We start from the raw sequence: 16,338 nt of genomic DNA, 5'->3' as shown, positions 1-16,338 counted from the left end.
ACCAGACGCTCTGAGTCTCCTACGTCTGGCACAACAAAAAACAGAGACATTCCCAGGGAGTTAGCAGAAAGTAAGCAACAGTGCTGAAAGCCTGAGAAATATCACCAGTTACTCAACAAGAAACAACCATTAAATCTGTCTGAGGACAGTTTTAACTGGATTACTCACCTTTAAATGTCTGATGGCTGCTGTATCCCCCTGCACTGGGTTTGTATGTAATGTTATATGCAGAGCTGCTTAAAGCTTGTTTACTGCAGTAGTCATGGTGTTTAAGTCCTCTCCAGTGACTGGCAGATAAAGGCCTTGGACAATAAAGCCGCAAGACCACCGAGAGATTTCTTACTCTTTAAGGAGAGCATGAGTTAAATAGGATTTTTTTTTTTAGTTTAATAAAGAGTGAAAGGAAAATATATAAGTCAAAAGATATCACAATTAAAAAAAAGATACAAAGAAACATTCTATTCAAAATACAGATGCGAATAAACATGTAGATATGTACATTTATTAATATATGTAGATATATAGATGTATATTATGGATATAGATATGTTATATGTATATATGGATAATATGGATATAATGAGTTGTATTATACGTACAGTATTTGTGTATCTATAGCTCTATTAATATATATTGATTTGTAGTTATATGTAGATATGTCGATATAAAGATTTATAGTAATTTTTATGTATATAATTGGAGGTAAATATATGAACCAGTATATATATAGCATATCTACTCTTATATAGTTATTCAAGTATATTGTTATACCATTGCTGTCTATTGTTCTCTAGTATATTGCAGTATTATAGTAAAGTAATGATAATGTAATACTATGCATTATAATTACTTCTATTATTACATACATACATAGTAGCACAACTAAATGATTGGCGTTTGTTTTATTTTCTTTTGTTTGCCTTGATTTGTTTGATTTTGACTATATATAATTGAGTATTATATCACTATATAAAACAGTTATTAAAGTAGGTATGTGTGTTTTATAAGTAAGCTTATTGAAACTCGTCTTGTTATATGTAAGAATGTATGTAAGATTCAGGGGTAGGACTCGATAAGTGGCTACTTCATTCCTGCTCCATTTCAAACATGTTGGTGGATCCGTGAGGTATGCCCAAGTACTGTACATATATATATATATATATATTATATGTATATTTGTATATGTATATTTGTATTCTGTTTTTTACTTTTTTGTACTGTTTTTTGCATGTTAGAAGTAAAATCTTCAAATCAAATCAAATCAAATCAAATGTGCATGCACAGCAGCGATGCCAACAATGACATATCTGACCTGTGTGGAGCTGTTTCCTCACCTAATGGAAAAGAAATGAAGGCGGTACAGTGGATGTCTGTTTAGCGGTTGCCCTGCAGCGTTTGGCCGGCGCTCAGCAATGCACTTCGTCTGTGTGTGTTTATGGGTGTGGGCGCGATTTCACCTGGAAAAAAAGCCTCTGCAATAATCTCTCTCACATGAAAGGGCCTGTTTAAGCCTGACTCAGCTGAGCCATTAACCTTTCCTGAAGAACAACACGACTCACTTTAAGTCATTCATTTTTTTGTGTTACGTAGCGGAAATGGCTTTTAAACTTTCAACATTTCTTTTGTTTTTAATGACTAAAAAATGTACGTAGTGTTTCAGAATCATTTCTGGAACAATATTCAACAGACTTGTGAAACAGGAAGTTAAGGTAAAGCTTGTCAATAAAAGGGAACGTAAACTGAATTTAAAGTTCACAAAAGTACATTCCTGTTTAGCATTTCAAACATGAAAAAGGTTTTTATTCACTAACAGAGTCCAGGGTAAAGCTGCCAAGAAAAACTGAGTAATCAGGAGAAGCCAACTAAGATTCAGAGCTGCTTTCTGAAGACAGAGGGCAACCCTCAACACAGCACTCCACCGGTGCAGCAACCAGACTCCAACATTTCCCTCATGCAGAGGACACCTATCAGTCACTGGGAAGGAAAAAAGGCCAAGTGAAAACTTTTACACAGTGCTCAGACTCTCAGGCTGCAGCAAAAATGTGCATTTCAAGATCACGATGACTTGAAGCATAGCCAACCACTGAGAAAAAAACAGAAGTAGAATTAGGGAAATAGCACTAAGAGAGTTGAATTATACAATTTAGACAGGGTTAACTTCAAAACTGGAAAAAACTCGAAAATCATTGAGGGGCGAGCCCTCATTTACAATGACGTCGAGCAATACAAAAGTAAAAACAACAAAAGAGCAGTCAATTAAACAAATATGAAGTTACAATTAATAAATAATGTAACAATAAAATCAATTTAATTTACATTACACAATTTTGTTACATTTTTTTATTTGTGCTTTATCTATGTTAAGTATTCCATATGGATTTGCAATGCAAAAGTTGAATATATCAATTTTAAGGAGTCTGTAATATTATGAAATGTAGAAAAATGGAAATAGGTCCGAAAATGTTATAAGAACTGTCTTTTTTAAGATTCTTAGGTGTTTTTCTTATTATTATTATACTTTATTATTATTATTATTATTATTATTATTATTATTATTATTATTATTATTATTATTATTATTATTAGTAGTAGTAGTAGTAGTAGTAGTAGTATAATTATTATAATTATTATTATTAGTAGTATTATCTTTATTATTATTATTATTATTATTATTATTAATATTATTATTATTATTATTATTATTAGTAGTAGTAGTAGTAGTAGTAGTAGTAGTAGTAGTAATGGTAGTAGTAGTAGTAGGAGTAGTAGTAGTAGTTGTATCATTATAATTATTATTAGTAGTAATAGTAGTAGTAGTATAATTATTATAATTATTATTATTATTATTAATAACAACAACAATAATAATAATAATGATGATGATGATGATGATGATGATGATGATGATGTAGATGATGATGATGATGATGATAAGAATAATAATAATAATACTAGTATCAATAGTATTAATATTATTATCAGTATTAGTATTATTTTAGTGTGCAATCTGTTGTTGGCAAACGTTTGGCGATTTCCGCCCGCGCCAGCAGGAGTCTCCCGTTCCCATAGTAACGAGTCTCCAGCAGCAGCCGTATGCAGGAGAAAGTTGTCTCAACTGCGTTCGCTGACAGTTTTCCAGCCCCAAAATTAAAGCCGAGTTGTTTTCGATGCGTCCAGCCGTGCCTTCTTTTAGTTTCACCCCAAAAGCTGCGCAGCATCACCTTTGAAAAATTACGACATCTCACAAGCAGCGAAGACGCCGTCGTGAAGGTCGGCCGGAGTCTGCTGGTCCGGAAGTTCTGCAGGAAAAGAGCCAGAAAGGCATGAAAAACAGGAGCCGGGACACTTTTCCGGCCAGGATTTGGGGAAACGCGCTGAAAACCCGTTTTATTCGCTTGTCTGTGTGATAATTTCATTGTACGTGCCGGGGGGAAAGATGGGTCTCCCGACGCTGGAGTTCAGCGACTCGTTCCTGGACAGTCCGCAGTTCCGAGAGCGGCTGCAGTGCCATGAGATCGAGCTGGAGCGCACCAACAGATTCATCAAGGACCTCATCAAAGATGGAAACATGCTCATATCTGCACTCACGAGTAAGTGTAGAACCGGCAGGGACAGGGGACGCTGGAGGCCATGAGTTCAGCTGGATGCGGACTGTCTTGGAGGCGCTTCTTTTGTTGTGAACCCCGCATCTAGGATGTGTTGTTATATGAGCAGTTTACAGAGTTAATGTGTGATATAAGAATCCTAAACACGTCTAATCTGATCATTGAAGCAGCGAGGCTTCGTGTGCTGTCTTGATTTAAAAGGCTGGAGGGTTACATTTCTCAGTTTCTGCCTAGAAGGACGGACGGGATGAATGGATTTCCGATTAAAGTCTGATTTATGGTTCCGCGTTAAATCGACGCGGAGACTACGCCGTAGGGTTACGGCGTAGTTGACGCGGCGACGCGCAAGGTACGGCGTGTGTCACCGCGTACCCTACGGCGTAGGTTCTGCGTTGGTGTAACGAAGAACCATAAATCAGCCTTAAGGGTTTTACTGCGCCCCAAGAGAAGCACCCCCCTCCTGTGTTTTTACTATTACTGAACAAGTAGCTAAAACAATCAAATCTGTGGTGGAGTCATTTTATTGCCCTTATACAATGATATTTCTTTTTACCTTCTACTTATAATCAATTATATTCTGATGACAAATTGCACTTTCTGGTGCACAAAATTCATTTAAAGCTGAATCTATTCATCATATTGTAATTTTTGATATTGATTTTTAATATGATATCCAGATTAAGTAGTTAATTATGCTTTTTAAATTTAGATTAGGTTGTCAGATGTATATAAAGTTATTCATTCTAATAGAGTTGCATCATAATTAGAGTGATTAATTACAATCCATTCATATAGTTTGTTTGATTTTGCCTTTATGTCACTTAGCATAATACCCAGTTCTATTTTGGTCCTGAAAGGATATTATAATGAATGAATTTATTCTTTAGCTCCGACAAATCCAGCTTTGTAATTATGTTATTATGCTTGTTCGTATTTGTTCTCAACTCATTATAATTTGTGGCTAACATACTTTCAAGCTTGAATTTTAGGTTTAGTTATTGATAAACATGAAGTCCAATTCAAATTTAAATTTCAGAGGCTCAAATTATACAATTTTAGTCGAAAATGTTAAGTTTGTAAAAAACCTAGCATTTCAGCGGTTTAGTTGTCACCAACTCTAACTTGCTGTCATTTTTCCTTCTATTTCAGAACAAAACTATTCTGAAAACATCCAATATTGTCTGTTTGGTAATAAAATCAAAGACAGGACAACCTGCTCAGCCTTTATAATGAAATATATCTAACATTATTGTAAATATACTCTTTCTGAAATGCATGTTATCATCCAAAGAAATGTGTTTTTATCTCAAACTAACCAAAGTTTTTTCAGGTATATGAATGAAACAAGTCCACTTAGGCCACTTCATTTATTTAGGATAAAATCAATGGAAAATGATTGACACTTTGCCCCCAACAGAGCTCTGTTTCACTAATTATGTACATGTTATTGACAATAATAACTTCAGTTAATGCACATAAGAGCAAATGTGAGCTTTCAAGTAAAAATAGTAATAATATATCAAAATAAAAATAAAAATACTGAACTTAGTTGCTTATGTAGCACAAATACGTCATTGTTGTTTTTCGTGAAACAAATCTAGTCAGCCGTCTTTACTGACATAGAACAAATGTATTAATTAATCAACATATATTCACATTTTTTAATTGTATTGTTTTTAATTTAAGTGTCCATTAAGTCGGCAGAGAATCACAGCAATTCACATTCATAAGCAAGCAATGTTGAGTGTCTGACAATCGCAACAACCTGATCACATGACCAATACACAAATCAGTTTATTGCTTTTTTACAATCATAAAGCGAGCAAATGGAGCCACTCTAGATATTTATAACGGATCCAGTATCTTTACTGTCATGACCCCTGTTTGAACATGTTGCATTGAGATTTTTATTATTTGTGCCTTAATGACATGCACCCTGGGTTTTATATATATTTACATGTGTTTATACAATATATATATATATATATATATATATATATATATATATATATATATATATATATATATATAAAAATAAAACCACTGAAACCACTATAGCATGAAAGAGAGAAACAATCCGGTCACCTTGTTTGGGACTATGACAAATTAAAAAAATGTTTAATTCAGCGAGCTGTTCAGATTTATGGGGCGCTGTGACGTCGCAGAGCCAAATCAGAGTCAAATCTTCAAACATCCCATCCAACTTTACTCCTAATCCTGCCGTATTCGCTGTACTTTAGAGGTGGGAAAATCTTCTGCTGTCATCATCTACAGTTCTCTAATTTCAACAAGAAATAAGCTTGACTTTTTCGGTGTCTAATGATTTACATCCTTACTAGCATGTTGCTGTTCTTTAATTTTAAGATGTCATTAATTACAACTTAAAAAAACTTGAAAGCATTAACCCAAACTTTCCCCATTTACATTAAGTAATAACTCTTAACATCGGCCTCAATAAACATATATATAACAGATTAATGTGGCAGTGAAGTCTGAGGATTATTGAGCTGATGTGTGATAGAGGAATAATGATACGTAGCCGTTTCACCTTTAACCTTTGCAGCTGGCTGTTTCATTACTTCAGCTTTCCCATAAATGACGCAGTCGGTTCATTGAATGACTCGTAACGAGGTTTCCCCCTGAAAAGGGGACAAACAGCAGACAGAAATATAAGAATATGATAAAAAGATTCACGCTCGAGTGATTTTTGCTGCTTCCTGGTGTCGGCTCTCAGGCTCGGTACCGTTGAGCCGCTGTTTCCTGTGAGAGTGGCTCACTGCACCCTGGAAACCAGCTGCTATGAACATTAGTGTGAAGGCCGCTGGAAACAGGGCTGTGCTACTCTAATCCTGTGGCATTTAAGCACATCACAGAAATGCTATTAAGACCTCTGGAAAAGTCTGCAGCATGTGGAAAAAGGGGCATCATGAGTCTAACGTTTTACAGTGAGAGAGGCTGTCCGGCTCACCTGCTCTGTGATGTCATCGATGTGCACACCTGCCGCCACTAGCCGTACACATGGTGCCTGTTCGACTGATCTGCGACCACATTAGGGTGAAGCGAACGGCCACGCTGCTCATACTGCAGTTGGATGTCGATTCTCTCCACGGAGGATTTTTACTGACTGAAGCTCATAAAAGTGAGGAACATTTTCGACATCTTTAACTCACATCAGAGCAGCATGTGGGATTCCCATCCAGACAGAGCAACACTGCCCCAAAGTTAACCCTGTTTAAGTTATCGCAGACACAGATTTATTTTATTTTGCATGAATGCAAACATGATGGAACATAAACATGTCCGGTAATGTATTTTAGTACATTTATTAAGACTTGAGGGAACAATCACTGATGACGAGGGTGTTTTTACAATTACGACTGAAGCGTTTGATTTACTGATGCCGAATAATGATTATTTCTTCTATCTGATGGTAAAAAACATCCAGCTTTTCTCTTGTATCTACAAACGTCACTCGTCGAAATAGACTTTTCACTGCTTCAGAACCAAAATATGAATATTATAAGTTATACAGTTATCATTTAAACTGAAACCATTCAGGTGATTAATTAAAGATCCAGTTTAAAGCATTATTTATGTGTTATTTATGTGTTATTTATGCGTTTTTCATCATAAAAAAGAGCAAAAAAATAATAATAATGCCGATGGTTTCAGCCCCTGATCATTTCTCATTAGCCCCTGATGTCTTTGGATCCTAAAAACGCCCCTGATTTAAAGTATTTCATGTTTTAGTTCTTATTTGCTGCTATAGCAATTAGTTATCTGATACAAACTGATATAAACTGTATGTTAATCTCATCTTAGTCCAATGCCGCAGCGGTTTGGTTGAGATCGTGTCTCAGTGGGCTGTTTGTTGAATGTTGTTGTGGTCTGGACACATGCACTAATGGCTAAGTGCCGGGCGTGTCACTTCGTTTAAACCAGACTTTGATTTCATCTCCTCGCTCTAGATAAGAATCCAGACTTTTGTAGGTTAACCGCTGAAGCAGCAGGGAGAAAGTGATGCTGCCCCTGGCCTGCAGGGAAACGGGTTCCATGCAGGTTGTTGAAGCTGCAGCAACTACGCGGGAAAACTGCAAATGTTATTAGTGTAACTGTTATTCCTGCTTCGTTTAACTGAGTGAACTTCCACCTGTTTTTCAGGTCTTTCTCTTGCAGTGCAGCGCTTCTCCCAGTCTCTGCAGGAGTTCCAGTTTGAGTGTATCGGAGATGCAGAGACTGATGATGAGATCAATATAGGTGAGCAAGAAAAACGAAAAATAAACAGTTGTGAACTATTGGACCACAGGAGATGGTAAATATGACTGAAATATGACTCAATAAATGTGTTTTTTCTTTTCAGCTCAGTCCTTGAAGGAGTTTTCTCAGCTTCTAAACACGGTGGAGGAGGAGAGAAAACGACTGGTAAGAAAATGTGTTTGTGTCTGTGAGTCTGTACAGGGAATAAAGGTATTTTTATAGCTATTTAAAGAAAAGAGGTTACAGAAACTGTGAACAAAGTGTTTAAAGGCTGATCAGCTACAACATAATGACCATAATGCTGAGTCGGTCCTCCTCGTTTGAGGTTTGATCCGTCCTGCTGTGGAAAAGTATATCAGAGAGTCATGGAGGGTCTGGTACCGGGACGTCAGCATTATATCGTGTGGGTCCTGCAGCCTGGGGGTGGGGGTCTCTGTGGATGGGGCTCTCTCCCCAGTGACCCCCGGTCTGTCCTGCAGGGGGAGGATGCTGCCATGGCAGAGCTGAGGAGGTTAAGGTTTCTCAACTTTATGAAGGTATTTTTTGGGTCTACAGGGAAGTTTGACATCAAATACTTCAAGTTTAATCAAGTTAAATTGTTCAAAATGATGATAAGGGCTTTTACTTGCTTAAAAAATCCTACTCTGAACAATTATGTTGATATATTACACTGTTACACCTAAACTCTTCTAATCAATTTCAAAGCCAATATATTCTTTGTCCACTAAAGGTTTTCCATCAAAGCTGACCAAACTTGATGATAGCAGCAACTCTATCACATCTTACCAGAGGTGTCAAGTAACGAAGTACAAATACTTCGTTACCTTACTTAAGTAGAAATTTTGGTTATTTATACTTCACTGGAGTAATTATTTTTCAGACGACTTTTTACTTTTACTCCTTACATTTTCACGCAATTATCTGTACTTTTTACTCCTTACATTTTAAAAACAGCCTCGTTACTCTATTTCATTTTGGCCTTTAAAAAAAACTATCCAGTTAAATTGCTCCATCCGGATAGAGTGAATTTGGTTGTGGTTGTTTCAGATGTTCTTGTCCAGTTTTGTTCTTACATCCGTTCCCTCAGATTCCTGCAACTAAACTTGGATGTTCATTCCAATAAAGGTTAGGATAAATGATAACATGCCTCTGAAGTTTGACTTTTTGCACCATTACAATACTTATAGGCAACTAGTCATCATATCTCCTGCTCTCTGAAACACATGTTAATGCTCAATAGTACACATATATGGTTCTTTAATATATTTGCATTATACTAAGATGCATTCATTTTCAATGGCTTTTGTCCTTAATGGCTTTTTTCCCCCTTACATTACTTTTAATTTTATACTTTAAGTAGTTTTGAAACCAGTACTTTTATACTTTTACTTGAGTAAAAAACTTGAGTTGATACTTCAACTTCTACAGGAGTATTTTTAAACTCTAGTATCTATACTTCTACCTGAGTAATGAATGTGAATACTTTTGACACCTCTGCATCTTACATATGTAATTTAGGGCTGCGCAATATATTAAAACATTTAGTCATATTAACATGTGCAATATCAGTGTTGTGAAAGAAAATCACAACAAAATTATTATTTCACAAGCACTATTCTTGTAAAATAGTCAGGGATATATTCGGCCAATCAGATGAAATCTCAACTTTAGATCGTTGCAGGTTCCAGTTTTAGTTCTATTTTTTAATAAAACCACATTGATTGACTAGAAATAATACTTTTCTTTCTAAAAGGTTAGTTTTAGCCGCAAGGGAGAAAATAAATCAACACCACTCTTTTTTTCTCTTTTATTTTTTGGTTTCTGTATCCCAAGTCTTCACAATTTCTTCCCGACGTCACATATCGGATGTTTTTCTAACATCATGCAGTCCTAGTTTTACTGCAATATGAGAACATGAACAATTTGAGAAATGTTCCTCGGATGGAAAAACCCAGAGACTTATTATGTGAGCCCCCCCCCGCTTTGACAAAGCCTTATTATGAGTTCAGCTGTCTGGCTCACTTTCTGGCATTTCTGGTCGTAGCAGTCAACTATTTTCTGTGAAAATAACCCCAAAACTGTTCATTACCTGCCTATTATCAGACTGCTTTCAGAAGTGAGCTCACGTCAAACACACTGGCCAAAAACTGCTCCTTTACTTCTGAAAATCTAGCTTTTCAATGCAGTTTTAAACTGTGACTTTTATCGCTATCTTTACACCTTTTCCTGAAACTCGTTTATTGCAGCTTTAATGTCGAGCTTAAAGAGTGACCACACTCTTTCCTACAAGCCTTTTGTCTCGTTCTGATTTTCCCAGAAGTCTCATTCACACCTTTTCGGTGTTAGCGCGCAGCATTGTGTGCACCATGGCGACACGGCCGCTGCGTTTTACTCAGAAACCCTCCATCAGCTGGAGGCTTTTGTGTGGGAGCGACTGGAGTCTGGCACAGTCTGTGTGAAGCAGTCGCGGTGGCTGCGCACACTGCGCTACCTCATGTGTAGTCCCTTGTTTGAGTGTGCGTTTTGCAGCCGTGTGCACGGTCTGGTTGCAGAGGAACCATGTGGAACCTATTCTGACAATTCCCCTGTGAGTCGGAGCGCCGACCCGACTGCCTGGGAAAGTCCGTAAATGGGTTCTGTGTGTGTTTCTGTCCCTCTCTCTCTCTTTTTTATGTGTGTCTATTTTGATTGTAAGCTTTTCCACTTGCTGTGAAACAACTGTAACGCTGTTTAATATCTAATAATACCGCAGTTGTGAAGCTGGCGGGGCCTTTCCGTGAACGCACCTACCTTTCCAACCTGAAAGGACCATTATTGAGACAATGGCTCTCCAGCTCTCTGTTTTCAGTTCATCCTGCTTATTGTGACACGGTGAAGAAAAGAAACCCACACACACAAAGAAACCAGATCTTTTTTTAGTCACTGGTGTTACGTTGAAATGAAATGAATGTACTACACCTTGTACTGCTCCTTCATACTTCCATATATGAGCTACTGTGTGGAAGTATGGGGGAACACATATAAAACAAACACGGATACAATATTCAAACTTCAAAAAAGAGCAATAAGAATTGTAAATAATGCAGCCTTTAGAGAATCAACAAACCCACTCTTCATCAAACTGAGAACACTCAAATTCAAGGATCTGGTCGACTTAAAAACTTTACAAATCATGCACAAAGCAAATCATCATCAGTTGCCACAAGACATCCAGAAGTTGTTTCAAATAAAAGAAAATAAACATAATCTCAGGGGAATATGCAATTTTAAAAAACAGCATGTACGAACAAACATCAAAACCCATTGTGTATCAGTGAAGGGAGTTAATTTGTGGAACAACTGTAAAGATGAAATGAAATCATGTAATTCACCAAGTAAGTTCAAACGAATCTTTAAAAACAATACTCTGTATGGATACAAAACGGAAATGGACACATGAACTGACAGCCAATGACCAAAGTGCCTTGCTCAGCTGAACCACTTTTTCTTTTTCTTTTCTTTTATGCTTTTCTTTTGGAGTTCTGTGAAATGAATACATTGTAAAAACAGAACATTAGAAGGGGTAGGACTAGAAAAGTTTTTTGAAACTTCATCCTACACCCTTTCAAACAGGAAATATTTATTTACATATAGATTTGTCTCTTTATTTTGCTTTGTTTTGCTTATGGTTTTCTTTGTTTTTTTTTCGGTATATACATTTTATGTATTCTGATTATTTTGTTTTTGTTTTAACCTGTTTGAATAAATAATTAAATGAAAATGAAATGAAATGAAATGAATGTCATAATGCAGGGCTGGATCTGAGAGATTAAGAGTCGGATACTTGGATATCAGCAATGCAGGACAAAGATAAGTTGAGAGGTTTACAATATCTAGACTCATGACCAAAGAGGTCAGAGATGTAATATAAACATCAGAGCTCTGATAAGCACTATCTGTGGTTTGTTGTTTCTGCTCAAGTCAAAACACAACACTTAGTTCCTCATATTTACTACACGGCAGCATAAAACGTCCACCGAGGCCGAGCTGAAGTGCTTCCTTTTATTTGCTTGTTTTGTCTGCGTGTTCGTCTGCAGGATTACACCAAAACTGCTGGACTGAAGTACAGAAAAGCATTGTCTGTTTAGTTTAGATGGGAATCCTGATCAGCTTCATTAAAACTGCAAGGCAGAACATTGACTTTGGAAAGAAATGTACTCTGTGTGTCCAGATAGTTTATCAAGTGACGTTTATCAAGGATTAAACTACAGTTTTAGTGAGATTACTCAGCATCAGCACTGCCTCATTTAAAGTACTTCTCCAAAACCTGCAGAACACATGTTCTCATATACACACATTAGGGATGGGCGGTATGGACTAAAAAATGTATCACGCTAATTTCTGGCATTTATCCCAATAACGATAAAAAAATACCAATAGAAAAAGTGTCATCAACGGGAATATTTCTTTCTTTCTGGCTCATTTCTTTTTTTCTCGCTCATTTCTTTCTTTCTGGCTCATTTCTTTCTTTCTTTCTTTCTTTCTTTCTTTCTTTCTTTCTTTCTTTCTTTCTTTCTTTCTTTCTTTCTTTCTTTCTTTCTTTCTTTCTTTCTTTCTGGCTCATTTCCTCAATTTATCGTTTTTACCGTGAGATGACAAATTCTTACCGTGGGGAATTTTTTTGACGGTATATCGTGAACGGTAAAATATCGCCCATTCCTAACACACATACAGGCTTTTATTTATATTTATCCAAATCCATGGTATAAACAGGAGTATAAGAGGGAAATACATGTTATTTTATGTGGATAAAGTCTCAATTCCACAAGAATAAAAGTGGTAATCTTACAAGATGAAAGTCATAACATGAAGCAAGTGTCATCCAACACAGCAGAGTTTCTTATTTTTTCCTTTCCTGGGGTCAGAAACACAAACTGGTATCAGATCCAGTTCATTAGGATCTTACACTTTTATCGGTGCTGGTCGGTGCTGAAAAGGTGCACAGAAAATCAGCAGCACTACATAAGTCAGAGGATCAGACATTTATTTGGCATGTGACTTGGAGTTGAAGTGGAGATCGAGCTGAAACCTGCAGACGAGTTACTTTGGTGACCTGAGACATGAAAGGAGTTGTGTTGAGGCTGAAACCCTGAATACGTCTAATTATTTAGATAAGCAACAATCAATTCAATTAATTTCAATTCAATTTGATTTATATAGCGTCTATATATATATATATATATATATATATATATATATATATATATATACATATATATATATATATATATATCCTTTATTTAACCAGGTAAAAAAGCTCATTGAGATTAAAACCTCTTAAAATGGATTTGAATTTACCCAAGGATACAAGCTCAACCAATTTCAAGTCCTTCTGCGCATCATTCCAAGTTGAGGGGGCAGAAAACTTGAACGCCTTTTTACCCAGTTCAGTTCTGGCTCTCTCTATTACAACAGAAGTTGTCTTAAAGGGCTTTCCAGAGACCCAGAACATGACATTGCTGTTGAAAACTATGCAATTATGATGCAACTTTCAATAAATGAACAAATACTTAAGTGTATCGTGTTACTGTCTTCCAGCTTTGCTGCTAAAATTAACTCTAGAAAATAAATAGCCTATTTAAATACTCATCGAATATAAAAGTAGTATTTTTATTATGGAAACATGGATTTGCAATGATTTGGGCTTGAGAACAACTGCTATATAATCAATGAACCAACTTGGGACTTCTTTAAAAGAAACATCTGCAGTTTTGGGGGAAAATTTAAGTAAATGATCGCCTTCTTCAGCTTAAACCTAATACAAATATTTACACACCAGCCCTCATGTAATTCAAGGATAATTAGGGGCATGTAAACAACATTCGGCTGTAAATGAAAACTCACATTTAGTTTATGTGGAAAACCTTTTTTTTTTCAGTTTAGTAAAGTTTTCATTACATCATAATATTGTTTTGGTTCTGAAATGTTTCATTTCAGCTAAATGTTTTGAGAATATCACAGAAATGATGGTGAAACATCTACTGACCCAGTGAGGCGAGGGCCTCGCGGGACGGCCGCCGAGCTGCCGTCGGATCTCACTGCTGGTCTCCATTTCAACACGCTGAGATGACCTCTGTGTTTCTGTTTCCCTCTCTCAGATACAGAACGCCGACGATGTTCTGATCTCACCGCTCGAGAGGTTTCGAAAGGAGCAAATCGGAGCCGTTAAGGTACTTGTGCAGCTGTCAATCACGAAGGGTGACGGGAAACGGGACAGGGGGGGAAATGGTGCTGAAAATGTGTTTGTACATTTGTGATCCATGGATGCTGCTCTGGTCCGGTCTAGTTCTGGTCGGTGATCAGAAAAATCTAATTTGTTGAGATAAATAATGAATCCCAGTTCAGTGTCAGTTACGAGGTCATGGGAACGGACGCGGGGAGGGAGGACGAGCAGCGCGTCACAGACGGGGAGATAGCTGAACTCAGAAGCAGCGTAAACACTGGGGGTGGTGTGGTGTCTGGTTTCACCAGCTGTCTCCAGTTCTATCGTTCACTTATCACTCTTTTTTTTCCCCTTTTCTTAACAAACTAGGGATATTTATAGACGCGTCCTGGATTTGAGAGGGTTAAAAAAATAGTCCCAGTTCTAAACGGGGTCTGGAAGTGAAATCCCTGCCCTCTCCCGAGCAGCGATGGAGGCCTGAAGAATGCAGCACCAGAGTGTGAGCAGCACATCCTCGCTGGGATGTTGTTGACCCAGGACGCCAGTTAGAATCCGCAGCTGTTTTTCTAAAAATGTTGGCAGAGTCTCTTTAGCTAGATTATTAATTTTTCCTACTGGATTTTGTTAAATATTGATGGAAAAATTACCTCATCCCCAAATCCAGATAATCCTGCTGCAGAGTCACTGCAGAGCCGTGAAATATGTGCACTTTATGTCAACCGTGGGATGGATTTGCATCTGATATTCACAATCCTTCCCGTTAATCTAGCTGCAGTTTTCCGTAACATTTATGATGACAGTAGTGAGACGAAGCTGCAACTAGTAGCATGTATGTGTCACTTTCAACACGGCAGAGTGAACGGCACGTTACCGAGATCATCACAGCAGCATTGTTTTGTTTCTCATTAGCTGTTCAGTTAAATAACCATAATTATTTTATGTTATTTATTCATTGAATAAATCTGTTCAAACATTCCTGCTCCACATGCAACAACAAAAAGTCCTTAAAAGCTTTTGAGCTGAAGCAGAAGCATCTGATAATAAATCATCCTCAACTTCTACTTGTCGCTGCTCTGTCTAACACAAGGTTGAGAGTTTGTCAACTAAATATGAATTAATATGACTTTTTTTATGGCAGGATGGCATCAAATACTTCTGTGAAACTCCCACAGTCAGCGACAAGTAAAAGACCACTCAAGAACTATTGTTCTGTTGTTGCAGTTCTACTAGATCTTCATGTCTATGATGGTTAAATGATATCAGTTTTGTTTACGGTAACACTTCCTGTTTTGTAAAGACGTGGCGTTTTCAGCTCCGTCCAACAAACCTTCAAGCTAACGGCACCAATGTCGCCTGAACAGAGTGACCCTGCCGTTAATGAGGTTGACTTTAGTGTCTTTAGACTCCACACTTGTTTTAGTTTCCGCAGCAGCTGCATCTTCTTCCCCCGAAACAAAGACACATTTCTATTGTTACTCATTTCATTCCGATTCAAGATTGTTCAAATATTTGACTGAATATAATTATGACATTTAATATCCAAAAGTGGCTACACACAATGTTTCTGCCTGGTGGGGTGTTTGCAGCATCCCAGCAGCTTATCAAACAACACTCCCCCGAAAGCACGGGATGCTGACGGCACAGCCGGCTACAAGCTTGCAGCACGTACAGCAGCAACAGCCAATCAGGAGCCAGGACCAGTCAGCATCCTGTAGCAGGAACATCCATATTTGAAACGTTGTCCGTTCCCATGGCAACCCCTTTGAGACTTTTTACTACATATATTGTACGAGTCTGGACCTGCAAAAACGAATTTCTAAGAAAGAAAAAAAGCCTATTTTAGACTTTGCTAGTTATAAAGAACATTTTTCGTACACCATTGAGAGATTTCTTGCTTATAATAAGGCAGTAGGCGCTTACATGCTGACATTTCTTTGTGGAACATTTCCCCCTTTTGAGAAGTGTGAAATTAGATCACCTCATTTTTCCGGCACCTTAAGTAGACCGAACGGCGTGAAAAAGAAGAGACACAAATCCGTAACCGAGTGAGAAGTGTGAGAATTTAACAACTTTCTGACCACGTTGGACGTGGTGAGGAAGTGGTGAGGAAGTTGCGAGGAAGTGGTGAGGAAGTGGTGAGGAAGACAAGGACACGTGTCTTCCTCCGCGTTTATATTTACTGTACTGATGCTGCACATGCACGCACATGCACACACGCACACACGCACGCACGCACGCATACACACACACACACACACACACACACACACACAC

The 16,338-nt window shown here is 37.4% G+C and overlaps 1 protein-coding gene across 1 annotated transcript in view; it reads left to right on the top strand.

Moving 5' to 3' along the window:
• Positions 1-3,091: 3,091 nt before the first annotated feature.
• The window catches only part of arhgap42a (Rho GTPase activating protein 42a), a 30,830-nt gene continuing 17,583 nt past the window's right edge, over positions 3,092-16,338 (top strand). Inside the window, exons 1-4 of the mRNA XM_061739778.1 lie at positions 3,092-3,590; positions 7,767-7,862; positions 7,966-8,027; positions 14,000-14,071. Coding sequence (XP_061595762.1) covers positions 3,437-3,590; positions 7,767-7,862; positions 7,966-8,027; positions 14,000-14,071 — 384 coding nt within the window. The 5' untranslated portion in view covers positions 3,092-3,436. The remainder of the gene's footprint in view (positions 3,591-7,766; positions 7,863-7,965; positions 8,028-13,999; positions 14,072-16,338) is intronic.

This window comes from Cololabis saira, chromosome 14 (assembly GCF_033807715.1).
Source record: "Cololabis saira isolate AMF1-May2022 chromosome 14, fColSai1.1, whole genome shotgun sequence".
NCBI classification, from domain to species: domain Eukaryota; kingdom Metazoa; phylum Chordata; class Actinopteri; order Beloniformes; family Belonidae; genus Cololabis; species Cololabis saira.
This window is presented reverse-complemented; position numbering and strand designations above follow the sequence as displayed.